This window comes from Hypanus sabinus, chromosome X2 (genome assembly GCF_030144855.1).
Source record: "Hypanus sabinus isolate sHypSab1 chromosome X2, sHypSab1.hap1, whole genome shotgun sequence".
In the NCBI taxonomy this organism is placed as follows: domain Eukaryota; kingdom Metazoa; phylum Chordata; class Chondrichthyes; order Myliobatiformes; family Dasyatidae; genus Hypanus; species Hypanus sabinus.
In genome coordinates this window covers 582,523-602,041 of record NC_082739.1, presented here as the reverse complement: position 1 = coordinate 602,041, position 19,519 = coordinate 582,523, and the positions used below count along the sequence as shown (strand labels likewise).

At 46.1% G+C, this 19,519-nt stretch overlaps 1 protein-coding gene across 3 annotated transcripts in view; it reads right to left on the bottom strand.

Annotated features, from left to right (window-relative positions):
• The window catches only part of ncapd3 (non-SMC condensin II complex, subunit D3), a 269,184-nt gene that overhangs the window by 25,455 nt on the left and 224,210 nt on the right, over positions 1–19,519 (bottom strand). For all 3 annotated transcript variants that reach the window (XM_059956769.1, XM_059956770.1, XM_059956771.1), the window contains 3 exons: positions 19,140–19,250; positions 12,174–12,326; positions 752–912 (listed from right to left, as the gene is read on the bottom strand). In XM_059956769.1, coding sequence (XP_059812752.1) covers positions 752–912; positions 12,174–12,326; positions 19,140–19,250 — 425 coding nt within the window. The remainder of the gene's footprint in view (positions 1–751; positions 913–12,173; positions 12,327–19,139; positions 19,251–19,519) is intronic.

The following is a 19,519-nucleotide window of genomic DNA, read 5'->3' as shown; positions in this document are numbered from 1 at the left end:
GTACATGGATGAATACAAGACCATAAGACATAGGAGTAGAATTAGGCCATTCTGCCCATTGAGTCTGCGCCAACATTTCATCATGGCTGATTTATTATCCCTTCAACCATTTTCCTGCCTTCTCCCTATAACCTTTGACACCCTTACTAATCAAGGACCTATCAACACCTGTTTTGAATATATCCAATGACTTGTCCTCCACAGCCATCTGTGGCATCAAATCACACAGATTCACTACCCCTTTGGCTAAAGAGATTCCGGCTCATTTCTGTTCAAAAGGGACATTATGTACCATTTGTACTTACAGGTCTTTGATTACTGAACATGAGCAGTTTGTTTCAGTTCTGGGCTGCGAAAACATAAAGCTGGACTGTGTAACACTTACAAAATGCTGGAGGAGCTCAGCCATCAACTATAGAGAGGAATGCACAGTTGATGTTTTGTAACAAGACCCTTTATCAGGATGGTCATGGTCCAAAATGTTGACTGATTATTCCTCTTCATAAATGCTCCCTGACACGAGTTCCACCAGCATTGTGTGTGTGGTACTTAAGATTTCCAGCATCTGCAGAATCTAGTGTTAAACCATTAAAAGAAGCTTAGAATTTTTGAGACTAAAGTAGCAATTGTGATTGTATCAGATTTATTATTCATTCACTATGCTCAGTAGCATATTTTCAGTATTAAATCCAATAATGCTGTAAAAACTCATACTAAAATGCAAAGTACATAGAACATTTAGTTATTGTACCTGGGCTTTGAGAATTGAGGTGTTTTAGGAGTAAGAATCCCAGATGCTGAAATGGGGGTCCTCAGCTGTGAGATTACAGGTTGGACAACTTTTGTACTTGGAGATTGGGCTTCGGTTCCAACAGGTACACCAGTCTGTGCTGCAGGTGAAATTCTTGATAACTTTAGGGACAAAAAAAAAAGTGAAAATCTGGTCTGCATACTGAATATAAAAACATATTCCATCAAGGAAAAGCCTTGCAGCATTCCGTAACTAACATACCGGGGGGAGGGGGGAATAATTAATTACAAAGGTTATTGTTTCATGAATTAACTTCCCAGCTCTTTACTTCACCCCTCCCCCTCTCCCAGTTCACCTGTCACCTACTACCTTGTATTTCTTCCTCCCCTCAACTTCTTACTTTGAATTCTCATCTCTTTTTTTTCTAGTCCTGATGAAGGGTCTTGGCCCAAAACATTGACGCTTTACTTTTCTCCTGACCTGCTGAGTTCCTCCAGCATTTTGTGTGTATTACTATTATTATTTTTTAATTTGAAAGTTTTCTAAGAACTATATTGAAAATGTCAAATTAACTTGAACTCGAGGTGGAGCAATATCCTTGCAGGTAGGTTTGCTAGCATGATTCGGGAGGGTTTAAACTAATTTGCAAGGGGGATGGGACCCGGAGCGATAGAGCAGTGAAAGAAGTGCGTGGAGTAAAGCTAGGTCTAACATATAGAGAGGCTTTGATGAAAGAGAAGCAGAATAAAGGGTGTAAAGGTAGTAAAGTAGAAGGGCAAAAGTGTGTGTACTGCAAGAAGCATCAGGAACAAAGGTGATGAACTGAGAGCTTGGATACATACATGGGATTATGATGTAGTGGCCATTACGGAGACTTGGCTGGTACCAGGGCAGGAATGGATTCTCAATATTCCTGGATTTCAATGAGGAGGGGTGGCATTACTAGTCAGGGATACTATTACAGCTGCAGAAAGGGTGGGTAATGTAGCAGTTACTCTACTGGGGGTATCCTATAGGTCCCCTGGTAGCAGCAGAGATACCGAGAAGCAGATTGGGAGGCAGATTTTGGAAAGGTGCAAAAATAACAGGGTTGTTATCATGGGTGACTTTAACTTCCCTAATATTGATTGGCACTTGATTAGTTCCAAGGGTTTAGATGGGGCAGAGTTTGTTAAGTGTGTCCAGGATGGATTCCTGTCACAGTATGTTGATACGCCGACTAGGGGGAATGCCATACTAGATCTAGTATTAGGTAACAAACCGGGTCAGGTCACAGATCTGTCAGTGGGTGAGCATCTGGGGGACAGTGATCACCGCTCCCTGGCCTTTAACATTATCATGGAAAAGGATGGAATCAGAGAGGACAGGAAAATTTTTAATTGGGGAGGGGCAAGTTATGAGGCTATAAGGCTACAACTTGCGGGTGTGAACTGGGATGATGTTTTTTCAGGGAAATGTACTATGGACATGTGATCAATGTTTAAGGATCTCTTGCAGGATGTTAGGGATAAATTTGTCCTGGTGATGAAGATAAAGAATGGTAGGGTGAAGTGGAAAGTGAAGTGTAAAATCTAGTCAGGTGGAAGAAGGCAGCATACATGAGGTTTAGGAAGCAAGGATCAGATGGGTCTATTGAGGAATATAGGGTAGCAAGAAAGGAACTTAAGAAGGGGCTGAGAAGAGCAAGAAGGGGGCATGAGAAGGCCTTGGCAAGTAGGGTAAAGGAAAACCCCAAGGCATTCTTCAATTATGTGAAGAACAAAAGGATGACAGGAGTGAAGGTAGGACCGATTAGAGAGAAAAGTGGAAAGATGTGCCTGGAGACTGTGGAAGTGAGCGAGGTCCACAATGAATACTTCTCTTCGGTATTCACCACTGAGAGGGAACTTGATGACGATGAGGACAATATGAGTGAGGTTGATGTTCTGGAGCATGTTGATATTAAGGGAGAGGAGGTGTTGGAGTTGTTAAAATACATTAGGACGGATAAGTCCCCGGGGCCTGATGGAATATTCCCCAGGCTGCTCCACGAGGCGAGGGAAGAGATTGCTCAGCTTCTGGCTAGGATCTTTATGTCCTCGTTGTCCACAGGAATGGTACCGGAGGATTGGAGGGAGGCAGATGTTGTTCCCTTGTTCAAAAAAGGTAGCAGGGATAGTCCAGGTAATTATAGACCAGTGAGCCTTACGCCTGTGGTGGGAAAGCTGTTGGAAAAGATTCTTAGAGATAGGATCTATGGGCATTTAGAGAATCATGATCTGATCAGCGACAGTCAGCATGGCTTTGTGAAGGGAAGATTGTGCCTAACAAGCCTGATAGAGTTCTTTGAGGAGGTGACCAGGCATATAGATGAGGGTAGTGCAGTGGATGTGATCTACGTGGATTTTAGTAAGGCATTTGAGAAGGTTCCACATGGTAAACTTATTCAGAAAGTCAGAAGGCATGGGATCCAGGGAAGTTTGGCCAGGTGGATTCAGAATTGGCTTGCCTGCTGAAGGCAGAGGGTTGTGGTGGAGGGAGTACATTCAGATTGGAGGGCTGTGACCAGTGGTGTCCCACAAGGATCTGTTTTGGGACCTCTACTTTTCGTGATTTTTATTAACGACCTGGATGCAGGGGTAGAAGGGTGGGTTGGCAAGTTTGCAGACGACACAAAGGTTGGTGGTGTTGTAGATAGTGTAGAGGATTGTCGAAGATTGCAGAGAGACATTGACAGGATGCAGAAGTGGGCTGAGAAGTGGCAGATGGAGTTCAACCCGGAGAACTGTGAGGTGGTACACTTTGGAAGGACAAACTCCAAGACAGAGTACAAAGTAAATGGCAGGATACTTGGTAGTGTGGAGGAACAGAGGGATCTGGGGGTACATGTCCACACATCCCTGAAAGTTGCCTCACAGGTAGATAGGGTAGTTAAGAAAGCTTATGGGGTGTTAGCTTTCATATGTCGAGGGACAGAGTTTAAGAGATGCGATGTAATGATGCAGTTCTATAAAACTCTAGTTAGGCCACACTTGGGAGTTCCAGTTCTGGTCGCCTAACTATAGGAAGGATGTGGAAGCATTGGAAAGGGTACAGAGGAGATTTACCAGGATGCTGCCTGGTTTAGAGAGTATGGATTATGATCAGAGATTAAGGGAGCTAGGGCTTTACTCTTTGGAGAGAAGGAGGATGAGAGGAGACATGATAGAGGTGTACAAGATATTAAGAGGAATAAACATAGTGGACAGCCAGCGCCTCTTCCCCAGGACACCACTGCTCAGTACAAGAGGACATGGCTTTAAGGTAAGGGGAGGGAAGATCAAGGGGGATATTAAGAGGAAGGTTTTTCACTCAGAGAGTGGTTGGTGCGTGGAATGCACTGCCTGAGTCAGTGGTGGAGGCAGATACACTAGTGAAGTTTAAGAGACTACTAGATAGGTATATGGAGGAATTTAAAGTGGGGGGGGGGGGGGGTATATGAGGCAGTGTTTGAGGGTCGGCACAACATTGTGGGCCGAAGGGCCTGTAATGTGCTGTACTATTCTATGTTCTAACTTGAATTTTCTTCAAATTTTGAAGTATATTATCAAAATACATATACAGTACCTATAAAAAGTATTCACCCCCACCCAGAAGTCTTCATGTTTTATTGTCTTACAACATTGAATCATGATGGATTTAATTTGTTTTTTTTTGACACTGACGAACAGAAAAAGACTCATGTCAAAGTGAAAACAGGTCTCTACAAAGCGATCTAAATGAATTAGAAATATAAAACACAATGTGGCGACCCACTTTCTGCGCAGGCGAACTGGCTCACAAATAGCCAGCGCGCGGGGGGAGACTTTGGTAATGCACCTCTGATGTCATTTCCGCCCGGAGAGGGCGGGCGCTAGGGATTAAATGCCAGCGCCGTGAAGTTTGAATAAACTAGTCTCGAAACGACTTACCGACTGCGTGTCGTTGTCTCTAGCTCTGTATGTAGTACATCGCTACACTGGTGACCCCGACGGTCCAAACGGTATTTGGACCAAAGATGACCGACTCTTCATCTGTTCACGCAGTTTCACTAAAGCTGCCGACTTTCTGGACGCTGCGACCACGCGTGTGGTTTAGCCAAGCAGAAGTCCAGTTCCAGATTCAGCAGATATCTTCTGATTCCACGCGTTATTATCACGTGGTGAGCGCCCTTGACCAGGAGACGGCCGCCCAGTTTGCAGATTTCATACAGTTGCCCTCGGAAGAAGCCAAATATGAAGCATTCAAAGCGCTGCTCATTTGGACCTTTGGCCTCTCACGGCGTGAGCGGGGTGCCCGCCTGCTTCACCTGGACAATTTGGGAGACAAGACTACCATCAGCATTGATGAACGAGATGCTGTCCCTGGCTGACGGACACAAGCTCTGCCTCATGTTCGAGGAAGTGTTCCTGGAGCAGCTGCCCGAGGACATACACCTGCTGCTGGCCAACACAGATTTCAGCGACCCCCGGAAGGTTGCGGCCCGGGCAGACGTGCTGTGGATAGCCAAGAGGGAGAGTGTGGCATCCGTCGGTCAGATTACCAGGCCACGTGCCCAACAGCAGACCAGACCAGGCCCGGCAGGGGGGCGCACACAACACAGAGGCAGGAGTGAGGAGGCCAGTGAACAGTGATGTTTCTACCACCAGCAGTGAGGCACAAAAGCCCGCCGTTGTCGCCCGCCCTGCAAGGGCCAGGGCCAGGGCCAGCTGCCACTAATGACTATGGCAGCTGGCCAACAGGACAGCCTCTTGTACGTCTGTGACAAACAGTCAGGACGCCACTTCTTGGTCGACACCAGAGCGGAAATCAGCGTCTTGCCCCTGACGGGGTACGGCACCAACAACAGAAAGCCAGGACCCACCCTGAGGGCCGCAAACGGCAGCACGATATGGAACTACGGCACCCGCACAGTGCAGCTGCAGTTCGGCGCCAGCCGGTTCACGTGGGACTTCACACTGGCCGCTGTGGCCCAACCACTCCTGGGGGCAGACTTCTTGCGAGCTCACAGCCTACTGGTCGACTTGCAAGGGAAAAGACTGGTACATGCCAAGACTTTCCAGACGTTCTCCCTGGGTGAAGCCAAGTTGCCGGCCCCACATCTGGACTCCATCATGCTGTCGGACAACGAATTCGTCAGAATCCTGGCGGACTTTCCATCGATTCTGGCACCATAGTTCATGGCAGCCATGCCCAGACACGGGGTTCAGCACCACATTCCGACCCAGGGACCACCCCTCCATGCCCACGCACGAAGGCTTCCCCCGGAAAAGCTCCGCCTGGTAAAGTAGAAGTTCAAGAGGATGGAGGAATTGGGGATCGTACGGAGGTCCGACAGCCCATGGGCCTCCCCCCTGCACATGGTGCCCAAAGCAGCTGGGGGTTGGAGACAATGCGGCGACTACCGCAGACTGAACGAGGCTACCACTCCAGACCGCTACCCTGTACTGCACATACAGGACTTTGCAGCAAACCTACACGGGGCAAGAATATTTTCCAAAGTAGACCTCGTCTGGGGATACCATCAAATCCCGGTGCACCCTGACGACATCTCAAAAACAGCACCTATCACCCCATTCGGCCTGAAGAATGCCGCACAGACGTTCCAGTGGCTAATGGATGTGATGGGACATGACCTGGACTTTGTGTTCATCTATTTGGTTGACATCCTTATAGCCAGCAGTAGTCGTCAGGAGCATCTGTCCCACCTCCGCCGGCTCTACTCCCGCCTGAGTGATTTCGGCCTCACGATCAACCCGGCCAAATGCCAGTTCGGTCTCGATACCATCGACTTCCTGGGCCACAGGATTACCAAAGACGGGGCAACACCTCTGCCCGCCAAGGTAGATGTAATCTGCCACTTTGCCCGGCCCAACACGGTCAAAGGCCCACAGGAGTTCGTTGGTATGGTGAACTTCTACCACCGTTTCCTCCCCTCAGCAGCACGTATCATGTGCCCTTTGTACACCCTGATGTCGGGTAAAGGCAAGGACATTACTCGGGAGGAGGAGGCCGCGGCCGCTTTCGTTAAAGCGCAGGGAAGCCTTGGCAGATGCCGCGATGCTGGTGCACCCCAGAACGGATGTTCCGACCGCCAATCACGGTGGACGCATCTGGTGGGTTGCTGGAGCAGCTCATCGAGGGGCGCTGGCAACCCCTGGCGTTCTTCAGCAAGCACCTACGACCACCCGAACTCAAGTACAGTGCTTTTGACTGGGAGCTGTTGGCACTGTATCTGGCAATCCGGCATTTCAGGTACTTCTTAGAAGGCAGGCCATTCACCGCGTTCACAGACCACAAACCGTTGACCTTCGCTTTCACAAAGGTGTCTGATCCCTGGTCGGCTTGCCAGCAGCGACATCTGTCCTACATATCCGAGGACACGACGGACATCCAGCATGTCTCGGGAAAGGACAACGTCGTGGCGGATGCACTCTCCAGACCAGCTGTCCAGGCCCTGTCCCTGGGGGTGGACTATGTGGCCCTGGCAGAGGCGCAGCAGGCAGACGACGAGATGCCCAGCTACAGGACTTTCTCATAGGCCCAGGCGAGAGGACCCTCCTGTGCGACATGGCTACTGGCCAACCTCACCCCATCGTCCCAGCAGCCTGGAGGCGGCGAGTTTTCGACTCCATACACAGTTTGGCGCACCCATCTATCAGGACAACCATCCGGCTAGTCTCCAGCAAGTTCACGTGGCACAGACTTCGCAAGCAGGTCAGTGAATGGGCCAGAACGTGCGCGCAGTGCCAAACAGCCAAGGTGTAGCAGCACACTAAAGCCCCGCTGCAGCAGTTCGAATTCACCCACCGGAAGTTCAACCACGTTCATGTGGATATCATGGGCCCCCTACCAGTGTCCTGAGGAGCGCGGTACCTCCTAACTATGGTAGACCGGTTCACGAGGCGGCCAGAGGCGGTCCTGCTCACCGACACATCTGCCGATTCCTGCGCCCAAGCACTGATTGCAACCTGGGAAACACGCTTCGGGGTACCGGCCCACATTACCTGTGACAGAGGCACCCAGTTCACTTCCAACCTGTGGTCGGCTGTGGCCAGCCTGCTGGGAACGCAGCTACACCACACTACTGCCTACCACCCACAGTCGAACGGACTAGTGGAACGCTTCCACCGTCACTTGAAGTCGGCTCTCATGGGCCACCCGAGAGGACCTAACTGGGCGGACGAGCTTCCCTGGGTCCTGCTTGGAATTCGCACAGCACCCAAAGAGGATCTGCACGCCTCGTCGGCTGAGTTGGTGTACAGTGCACCCCTGGCCGTTCCGGTTGAGTTCATACCAGCCCCAAGGGGGCAAGAGGAAGAACCCGCAGCAGTCCTGGACAGACTACGCGAAAGGCTCGGCAACCTGGCCCCTGTGCTGACTTCACAGCACGGACGGACCCCGACCCATGTACCTAAAGACCCGCAGAACTGTAAGTTTGTGTTTTTACGAAGGGATGGACACCGGGCACCGCTACAGCGGCCGTACGAGGGGCCGTTTACAGTGATCAACAACAACGGGTCCACGTACATTCTGGACATAGGGGGGAGAGAGGAGGTTTTCACGGTGGACCGACTCAAACCAGCCCATGTGGACTTGGCGCAGCCGGTCGAGGTTCAGGCACCGCGGCGCAGAGGCAGACCTCCGAAACAGAGGCTGATCCAGACTGTGGACATTGGGGGGTGTATCGCCGGTTCTGTTGGGGGGGGGGGGAGGGGTTATGTGGCGACCCACCCACTTTCTGTGCAGGCAAACCGGCTCACAAATAGCCAGCACGCGGGGGGAGACTTTGGTAATGCACCTCTGACGTCATTTCCGCCCGGAGAGGGCGGGCACTAGGGATTAAATGCCAGCGCCGCGAAGTTTGAATAAACTAGTCTCGAAATGACTTACCGACTGCGTGTCGTCGTCTCTAGCTCAGTATGTAGTACATCGCTACAACAATATAATTGATTGCATAGTATTCACCCCCCTTTAATTTGGAGGCCTACAATGTGGCACAGCACAACTGGCAGGTGTGTTTACAGACATTTCTAATCTCTCCCTCTCCCAGTGTAGAGTGCCCTCCTACTTCAAAACATCCACCATTTTTACTGTACCTAAAAAGACCAAAGTAACATGTCTGAACAATTGGCGTCCTGTCACACTCGCCTCAATTATAAGCAAATGCTTTTAAGAGGCTGGTCAAGGACTACATCTGCAGCATGCTGCCACCCAAACTGGATCCCCTACAATTCACCTACTGACCCTACCGATTGACAGATGACACAATAGCCACTGCTCTACATACTGTCCTTACACATCTGGGAAGAAGGAGGATTCCATTTGAGAATGCTGTTCTGAACTACAGTTCAGCATTCAACACCATAATTCCCCCCAGGCTCGACAAGAAGCTCAGAGACCTCGGCCTTCACCCTACCTTGTGTAGGTGGATCCTGGACTTCCTGTCAGATCTCTGGCAGGTGGTAAGAGTGGGCTCCCTCACCTCTGCCCCTCAACACAGGTGCCCTTCAGGGCTGTGACCTAAGCCCCCTCCTTTACTCTCTGTATACCTATGACTGTGTCGCCACCTATAGCTCCAATCTACTAATTAAATTTGCTGATGACACTACACTGGTTGGCCTAATCTCAAACAATAACGAGGTGGCCGACAGAGAAGAATTCATCATCCTGACACAGTGGTGTCAAGAAAACAACCTCTCCCTCAATGTCGCAAAAACAAAGGAGCTGGTTGTGGATTACAGCAGGAAAGGAGACAGGCTAGCCCCTTTTGATATCAATGGATCTGGGATTGAGTGGTTGATCAGCTTTAAATTCCTCGGCATAAACATCAGCGAGGATCTCACGTAGTCTGTACTTACTGGCTGTGTGGTGAAAAAGGCACAACAACGCCTCTTTCACCTGAGACAGTTGATTATGCCCCCTCGTATTAGCCATTACTGCCCTGGGAAAAAGTCTCTGGCTAACCACTCAAATGATGCCTCTTATCAGTTTGTACACCTCTATCAAGTCACCTCTCATCCTTCACTCTAAAGAGAATAGCCTGAGCTTGCTCAGTCTTTCCTCATAGGACATGTCTCTAATCCAGGCAGCATCCTGGTAAATCTTTGTACCCTCTCTAAAGCTTCCACATCCTTCCTATAATGAGGTGACCAGAAAGCAGTGAAAATGGCTGAGTAAGTTCAGAAAATAGATAATAAGGTATAAATTATTTTGGGTTTTATTAATAGAAGCATGGCAGGAAAGTAGTGTTTCAATTTTTTAAACAGTGGTCTGGCCTCAACTAGAGTATTGTGTTCAAATCTGGGAAGGATGGGAACAGTGCCTCTTTCACCTCAGATGGTGTGGGCCCCCAAATCCTAAGGACTTCCTACAGGGGCACAATTGAGAGCTTCCTGACTGGCTGCATCACTGCCTGGTATGGGAACTGTACCTCCCTTAATCACAGGACTCTACAGAGAGTGGTATAGACAGCCCAGCACATCTGTAGATGTGAACTTCCAACTATTCGGGACATTTACAAAGACAGGTGTGTAAAAAGGGCCTGAAGGTTCACTGGGGACCAGAGTCACCCCAACCACAAACTGTTCCAGCTGCTACCATCTGGGAAATGGTACCACAGCACAAAAGCCAGGACCAACAGGCTCCAGGACAGCTTCTTCCAGCAGGCCATCAGACTGGTTAACTCATGCTGACTGAACTGTATTTCTGTTTTATTGACTATTCTGTTGTTCATACTATTTATTATAAATCACTATAAATTGCACACTTAGACAGAAATGTAACGTAAAGGTTTTTACTCCTCATGTATGAAGGATGCAAGTAATAAAATCAATTCAATTCAGTGCATGGGGATTGTGAGTGAACAGCCCTTTTCAAGTCAAGCCACAAAATGTCAATTGGATTGAGGTCTGGACTCTAACTTGGCCACACCACAGCATTAACTTTGTTGTTTTTAAGCTATTCCTGTGTAGCTTTGGCTTTATGCTTGGGGCCATTGTCTTGCTGGTAAACAAATCTTCTCCCAAGTCACAGTTCTCTTACAGACTGCATCAGGTTTTCCTCCAGGATTGCCCTGTATTTTGCTGCATTCATTTTAACCCTTCCAGGGTTTGCTGCAGTGAAACAAACCCACAGCATGATGCAGCCACCACCATGCTTCATAGTAGGGATGGTGTGTTTTTGATGATGTGTGATGGCCAAAAATCTCAATATTGGTTTCATCAGACCATAGAACCTTCTTGCAACTGACTTCAGTCTCCACATGCCTTCTGGCAAACTCTAGCCGAGATTTCAACAGTGGTTTTCTCTTTGCCACTCTCCCATAAAGTTGGAACTGCTGAAGCACCCGGCAACAGTTGTACGTGCCCATCTTAGCCAATGAAGCTTGTAACTCCTCCAGAGTTGTCTTAGGTCTCTTGGTGGCCTCCACCACTAGTCTCCTTCTTGCACGGTCACTCAGTTTTGAGGACGGCCTGCTCCAGGCAGATTTACAGCTGTGCCATATTCTTTCCATTTCTTGATGATTGGCTTAACTGTACTCCAAGGGATATTATTGACTTGGAAATGTTCTTGTATCCATCTCCTGACTTGTGTTTTTCAATAACCTTTTCACAGAGTTGCTTGTAGTGTTCTTTTGTCTTCATGGTGTAGTTTTTGCCAGGATACTGACTCACCAGCAGTTGGACCTTCCAGATACAGTTGTATTTTTACTACAATCGAAATACCTTGACTACACACGGGTCTCCAAAAACAGATCTCCAATTGACCTCCAATTATGTGACCTCTAAAAGCAGATGGCTGCACCAGTAATGATTTGATGTGTTATATTAAGGGGGGAATACTTGTGCAATCAATTATTTTTTGTTTTATATTTGTAATTAATATCACTTTGTCGATATCTATTTTCCCTTTGACACGTGTCTTTTTCTGTTGATCAGTGTCAAAAAAGCCATATTAAATCCAGTGATTCAATGCTGTAAAACAATAAAACATGAAAACTTTCAGGAAGGTGGATGAATACTTTTTATAGGCACTGTATCTTACCTTCAGATTCTTTTTCTTGAGGTAATTCACAGGAAAATAAAGAGATGCAATAGAAATATGAAAATCTAAATACAATGACTGACAAACCACCAGTATACAAAAGACAAACTGCAAAAAAAAAAAAAAAAATCTGCGTTTTTAGAAACAGTTTAGAGTTGTGGTGTATGAACTTATCTATACTGGTTCAGGTTGTTGAGTAATAACTGTTCCTTAACCTGGTGCTGCAGAACCAAGGCTCCTGTACCTCCTGCCTAATGGTTGTGGTGAGTTGTAGATGTTAGATGATTGTACTTACCAAAGGCTTTTAACAAACTAACCCATTCTATTATGCTCAATCGAAGTATAATCAATTAGAAAGACTGTAGAGGTGAAAACATACCACAGCTGCACCTGCGGGTACATACTCCCTCTCCTCCTCCTCCTGGGCAACCTGCTCTTCATATTTTTTGAGATCATATTCCAACTCAGCTGCAAGCTGCTTATCAACAGCAAAAAGCTCTTTGACCTCATTCCGATAATCCTGCATCACTTCCTAAGGTAAAAGTACATAATATTAAGGTCAAATTAAAGTCATAATATTAAGGTCAAAATAAAGGAAGCCGGCACACTTTGGAAGGTTGAACTTGAAGACAGAGTATAAGGTTACTGCCAGGATTCTTGTCAGTGTGGGGGAACAGAAGGATCTTGTGATCCAAAGAACCCTCAAATTTTAGCACAAATTGGTAGGGTGGTTAAGAATGTGCATGGCCTTCATTAGTCCAGGAGATTGAGTTTAAGAGTGGTGAGGTACTGTTGCAGAGCTATAAAACCCTGGGTAGACCACACTTGGGGTATTGTATTGTGTCTGGTCACCTTGTTAGATGAGATTTACTAGGCTGCTGCTTGGATTAGGAAGCATGTTTTATAAGGATAGGTTGAGCAAGTTAGGGCTGTTCTCTGGAGTGAAGGAGCATAAGGGGTGACTTGATAGAAGTGTACAAGATGAAAAGAGACATAGATTGAGTGGTCAGCCAGAGACTTTTTCCCAGGGTGGAAATTGTTTCTATGAAGGAGCATAATTTGAAGATGATTGACGGAATGTTGTGGGGGAATGTCAGAGTTAGTTTTTTTAAATATATACACTGAGTGGTAGGTGTGTAGAGCACCCTGCCAAGGCTGGTGGTAGAGGCAAATACATTATGGACATTTAAGGGATTCTTAGGTATGCACGTGGATGATAAAAAAAAATTGGGAGGGCCGTACGGGAGTGAAGGGTTAGATTGATCTTGGAGTAGGTTAAAAGACTGGCACCACAGCACAATGTGTAGGCTGGCAGTGATGCATCAGTGATATTTATCGATAGTCTTTCTTTTTTTTTTTAAACACAATCCTCCAATTTTCAGAAAATTGTTTAATTTAGGTAAGTGTGATGTGTTGTGTTTTGACCATAAGACATAAGAGCAGAATTAGGCTACTCAGCCCATCAAGTCTGCTCTTCCATTCCATCATTGTCCCTCTCAACCCCCATTCTCTTGCCCATAACCTTTGACACTCTTACTAACCAAGAACCTATCAACCTCTGCTTTAATTATTCTCAATGACATCAAACACTCCTCATATGTTAACCCTTTCATTCCGACTAATTCTTGTGAACCTTCTCTGGACCCTCTCCAATGCCAACTCATCTTAGGTAGGGGGCCCAAAACTGCTCACAATACTCCAAATGCAGTCTGACCAATCCCTTATAAAGCCTCAGGATTACATCTTTGCTTTTATATTCTAGTCCTCTTGAAATGAATGCTAACCATACACTTTCTACACTATATTTTATCTGCCAGTTCTTTGCCTATTCTCCCAGTTTGTCCAAGTCCTTCTGCAAACCCTGATTCATCAACACTACCTGTCCCTCCACGTCTCTTTGTATCATCTGCAAACCTGGCCACAAAGCTATAAATTCCATCATCTAAAACATTGACATATAACTTGAAAAGAAGCAGAACCAGTACCAACCCTTACAGAACACCACCAGTCACTGGCAGCCAACCAGAATAGGGTCCCTTTATTCTGACTCTTTGCCTCCTGCTAATCAGACTATCTTTTATCCATGTTAGTATCTTTCCTGTAATACCATGGGCTTGTAAAACAGCCTCATGTGTGACACCGTGTCAAAGGCCTTCTGAAAATCCAAGTAAACAACATCCACTGACCCTCCTTTGACAATCTTATTTCCTCAAAGAATTCCAATATCAGAATCAGATTTATTATCACCAGCATGTGAAGTGAAATTTAACTTAGCAGCAGCAGTTCAATGCAATACATAATCCAGAAGAGAAAAAACAATAATAAATAAATCAAGTTCAGTATATGTATATTGAATAGATTTTTAAAAAGTGCAAAAAACAGAAATACTGTATATTAAAAAAAAAGTGAGGCAGTGTCCAAGGGTTCAATGTCCATTTAGGAATCGGATGGTGGAGGGGAAGAAGCTGTTCCTGAATCGCTGAGTGTGTGCCTTCAGGCTTCTGTACCTCCTACCTGATGGTAACAGTGAGAAAAGGGCATGCCCTGGGAGCTGGAGGTTCTCGACAATGGACGCTGCCTTTCTGAAACACCACTCCCTGAAGATGTCCCAGCTACTTTGTAGGCTAGTACCCAGGATGGAGCTGACTAGATTTACAACCCTCTGCAGCTTCTTTTGGTCTTGTGCAGTAGCCCCTCCATACCAGACAGTGATGCAGCCCGTCCACGGTACATCTATAGAAGTTTTTGAGTGTATTTGTTGACATGCCAAATCTCTTCAAACTCCTAATGAAGTATCGCTGCTGTCTTGCCTTCTTTATAACTACATCGATATGTTGGGACCAGGTTAGGTCCTCAGAGATGTTGACACCCAGGAACTTGAAACTGCTCACTCTCTCCACTTTTGATCCCTCTATGAGGATTGGTACATGTTCCTTCGTCTTACCCTTCCTGAAGTCCACAAACAGCTCCTTCATCTTACTGACACTGAGTGTCAAGTTATTGCTGCAGTACCCCTCCACTAGTTGGCATATCTCACTCCTGTACGCCCTCACGTCACCACCTGAGATTCTACCAACAATGGTTGTATCGTCAGCAGATTTATAGATGGTATTTGAGCTATGCCTAGCCACACAGTCATCTGTATATAGAGAGTGGAGCAGTGGGGTAAGCACACACCCAAGGTGTGCCAGTGTTGATCATCAGTGAGGAGGATACATTATCACCAATCCGCACAGATTGTGGTCTTCCGGTTAGGAAGTCAAGGATTCAATTGCAGAGGGAGGTACAGAGGCCCAGATTCTGCAACTTCTCAATCAGGATTGTGGGAATGATGGTATTAAATGCTGAGCTATAGTCAATGAACAGGATCCTGATGTAGGTGTTTGTGTTGTCCAGGTGGTCTGAAGCTATGTGGAGAGCCATTGAGATTGTGTCTGTCATTGACCTATTGTGGTGACAGGTAAATTGCAATGGGTCCAGGTCCTTGCTGAGGCAGTTCAGTCTAGTCATAACCAACCGCTCACAGCATTTCATCACAGTTGACGTGAGTGCTACCAGGTGACAGTCATTATGACAGCTCACATTATTTTTCTTAGACACTGGTATAATTGTTGCCTTTTTGAAGCAAGTGGCAACTTCTGCCCGTAGCAGTGAGAGGTTGAAAATTTCCTTGAAATTGGCACAGCTGGTTGGCACAGGTTTTCAGAGCCTTACCAGGTACTCCATCAGGACCTTCTCCGTTGCAAGAGTTCACTCTCTTTCAAGGCAGCCTAACATTGACCTCTGAGAAGGAGATCACAGGGTCATCAGGTGCAGCAGGGATCTTCACAGCTGTAGTCGTGTTCTCCCTTTCAAAGTGGGCATAGAAGTCGTTGAGTTCATCTGGTAGTGAAGCATTGCTGCCATTCACGCTTTTGGGGTTCGCCTTGTAGGAAGTAATGTCTTGCAGACCCTGCCAGAGTTGCCGTGCATCTGATGTTGCCTCCAACCTCATTCAAAATTGTCTTTTTGCCCTTGAAATAGCCCTCCGCAAATCATACCTGGCTCTCTGGTATATGCCTGGGTCGCCAGACTTGAATGCATTCAACAGATGACGTACCTCCTGGTTCATCCATGGCTTTTGATTGGGAATGTACAGTAAGCCTTGTAGGCACACACTCATCCACACAGGTTTTAATGAAGTCAGTAACAACTGCAGCATACTCATCCAGGTTTGAAGATGAATCCCTGAATACAGTCCAGTCCACTGATTCAAAGCAGTCCTGTAGACACTCCTGTGCTTCCCTTGTCCAAACCACCTTGCTCCTCACTGCTGGTGCTGCAGTCTTCAGTCTCTGCCTATACTCAGGGAGTAGAAGTACAGCCAGGTGATCAGACTTCCCCAAGTGAGGGTGTGGAATGGCATGGTAGGCATTCTTGATGGTGGTGTAGCAATGGTCCAGTGTGTTGTTTCCTCTGGTATTGCAAGTGATCTGTTGATGGTAATTGCTTAGTGATTTTTTTCAGACCGGCCTGGTTAAAATCTCCCAAAATGATGGTGAAGGCATTAGGGTGCGCTGTTTCGTGCATGTTGATCCCATTGCTCAGATCATCTAAAGCCTGACATTGGCCTGAGGTAGAATAACCTGCTACCAAAATGACCCCAGAGAACTCCGTGGTAGGTAAAAAGGACAGCGCTTAATTGTGAGATATTCCAGGTCTGGTGAGCAGTATCGGGACAGCACTGATATATTTGTGCACCAAGAAGAGTTGATCATGAGGCATACTCCTCCACTTCTGCTTTTGAATGACTCTATAGATCTATCCTGATGGTGTATGGTAAACCTGTTGATCTGAATCGCTGCATCCGGTACGGAAGGGCTTAACAAGGATTCCATGAAACAAAGGACACACGCGGCCCTAATGTCCCTCTGATTCAGCACCCGAGCTCCGAGATCATCAATTTTATTCACCAGAGACGACCACAATCGGTGTTGTTTCCGTCAGTTTTAAGCAGTGATAGTTCGTTTCAATACATGAAGACATCTTTGTTGACTGTATTGACCTTGGAAGCAATTGTGCATTTTAGCTGTATCAGGCTGAAATGGGAATATTTAATCGTATTCTTTGAGAGTACTGCTGCTACTCGAGTCGCGCCTAGGTGCCAGGCAAGATTTTCCCTTAAGGAAACCATGCTGACTTTGACCTACCTTATCATTCACCTCCAAGTATCCCAAAACCCCATCCTTGATAAAGACTCCAACAACTTCCCAAACACTGAAGTCAGGCTAATTGGCCTATAATTTTCTTTCTTCTGCCTCCCTCCCTTCTTTGCAATTTTTCATATCTGTGGAACCATTCCAGAATCTAATAATTCTTGAAAGATCATTACTAATGCCTCCACAATCTCTTCAGCTACTCCTTTCAGAGCCCTGAGGTGTAGTTTAACTGGACGAGCTGAGCTATCCACCTTCAGACCTTTTAGTTTACCAAGCACATTCACCTTTTGCTTTTATGCTGCATTTGACTTCCCTTGTTAGTTTTGGGAAGACAAAATGGGGTAGGGGAGAAATTTCTTAGGAACCTGAGGGGCAAGTATTTCACCCATACATGGAGTGAGCTGCCAGGTTGAGACAGATAAATTAACAACTAAAAAAGCACTTGAATACATGGATTGGAAAGGTTTTGAGGTCAAATATGGACAAATGGGACAATCTTAGATGGTCATCTGAGTTGGCATGGACTGGTTGGGACAAAGATCACGATTCCATGCTGTATGACTCTACAATGTGAGCTTTACTTGATTCAGTTTTCACATCAGCCCCAAACTAGTAATACCATTCTGCAGTTAACCAAGTCCCACAGAATAGGCTACCTGACAATCTACTGAGCTGATGGCATTTAAGAATCAGAGCAAAATAGTGGGGGAAGGAGCTGCAATCCCCAGTGAAAGGGAAGTGGTGAACTTTGGAGGCTGGGGAAGGAAAGGACTGGGTAAAAAAAAAAATCATTCCTGATTCTCCTGGCTTATGAGAAATGCAATCAGGACAAATACTTCAATCTAAATCTGTTGTCATTTCCCTCAGCTGCCAGGTTACTCAAGTCTTGGGAAATGTACCTTGCAGCAGCTGTACAAAGCCTTGGTAACATTTGTGGCATGGAACCTCATTAAGTCATTCGACTTAATCAACCACCTAAGGTAGGTCACGACATATGGGAAAGCACTTGAGGGCAAATTCACATGCCTTTAAGTTTTGGCATTTGAACTAGAAATTAAATCTTTAGAACAGGAATTTCTTTCGCCAGCTGGTGGTTGCCTCTAAGGGGAGCACAACCTTGTTGTACACTTTGTATTTTGGAGGCTTGTGTGCCTCAATGACCTGGAGCGCTATGTTGGCTGGAGTCAGGGCTTTATGGTAGGGATCACTCATGCCAAACAGGTCAAAGGGCAGAGTCTAGACTAAGAGTGGTCCACCGGTCCTCTAGGTTCGGTGGGATTCAGCTCCAGGCTAACAACCCTAACTGATGAAACAAAATTGTTACAGAAACAGCTGTGTAGAATCCTTCTACATCTGAGTGCGATGGTATCTGAGTCTCCACCCGGAACATTCATGACTGACAATAGTGAAAACTAAGCTACTGACAAAATGAAGGAAACCTTGAACACTGTCAGAGATGGAGAACCTTCATTGCTGTCCTAAATGCCAACTGCATACCGGGCAGCAGAGAGGGGGTGGTGGATCTGTGTAATTCATTGCTACAGACAGTTGTGGAGGCCAAGTCATTGGGTATATTTAAGGGCTGATTGGTTTTTGATTAGTCACGGTGTCAAAGGTTACAGGGAGAATGGGGTTGAGAAGGAAAATAAATCAGTCATGATGGCATGGTGAAGCAGATTCAATAGGCCTAATGGTCTAATTCTGCTCCCGTGTCTTAAGGTCTTAAGAAAACAGTATTGTAGGAAGAATTGAGCAGGCCAGGCAGCATCTGTGGAAAAGAGTAAACAATCGATGTTTTGGGTCGAGACCCTTCATCAGGATGTCAATTGTTTACTCTTTTCCATAGATGCTGCCTGGCCTGCTGAGTTCCTCCAGCATTTTATGTGTTTTGGATTGCCAGCTTCTGCAGATTTTCTTGTGTTTGGAGGAAGAATGGACAGATACATAATTCAAGTTTAAAATATAATTTAGATTATAACTAAATTAAATCCATTTATCAATCCAATACCAAACTCACTTGAGTAAACTGGTGTTAATAAAATAATCCAAATTATTATGATTGCACATTTTAAAAGTGAGGATTATTCAGGTATAGTGAAGCTCCATTAAGTGTCCTCAAAGAATAATAATTAACAGGAATCCCTTACTCGTAAGTAATGCATGAGATCCTTAAGCGCTGGGATATGCTTCTGTTCGAGTTGGCTCTTCAAGGATGACACAATAGGAATAATATTTTCGACAAAATTTTTCTTCTGCACCTGTGAATAAACACTTACTTTAAATTTTCAGTAAGTTAACTTAATTTTCCAATTGTTTGGCACAACAGATTATTTTAAAACAGGGTCCAGAGATCTTAGCAGGAGATTCTGAACAGATTCTATATCTGTGGGAAGTAGACCCAAGTAACTTCTGGATGAGGTATCTCAAACTAAAAACATAACCATTTTATTACATACTTTTATTACATACCGCATGGTTTGTTGTCTCCCGGGTGCCAGGGTCCGGGATGTCTCTGACCGGGTGCATG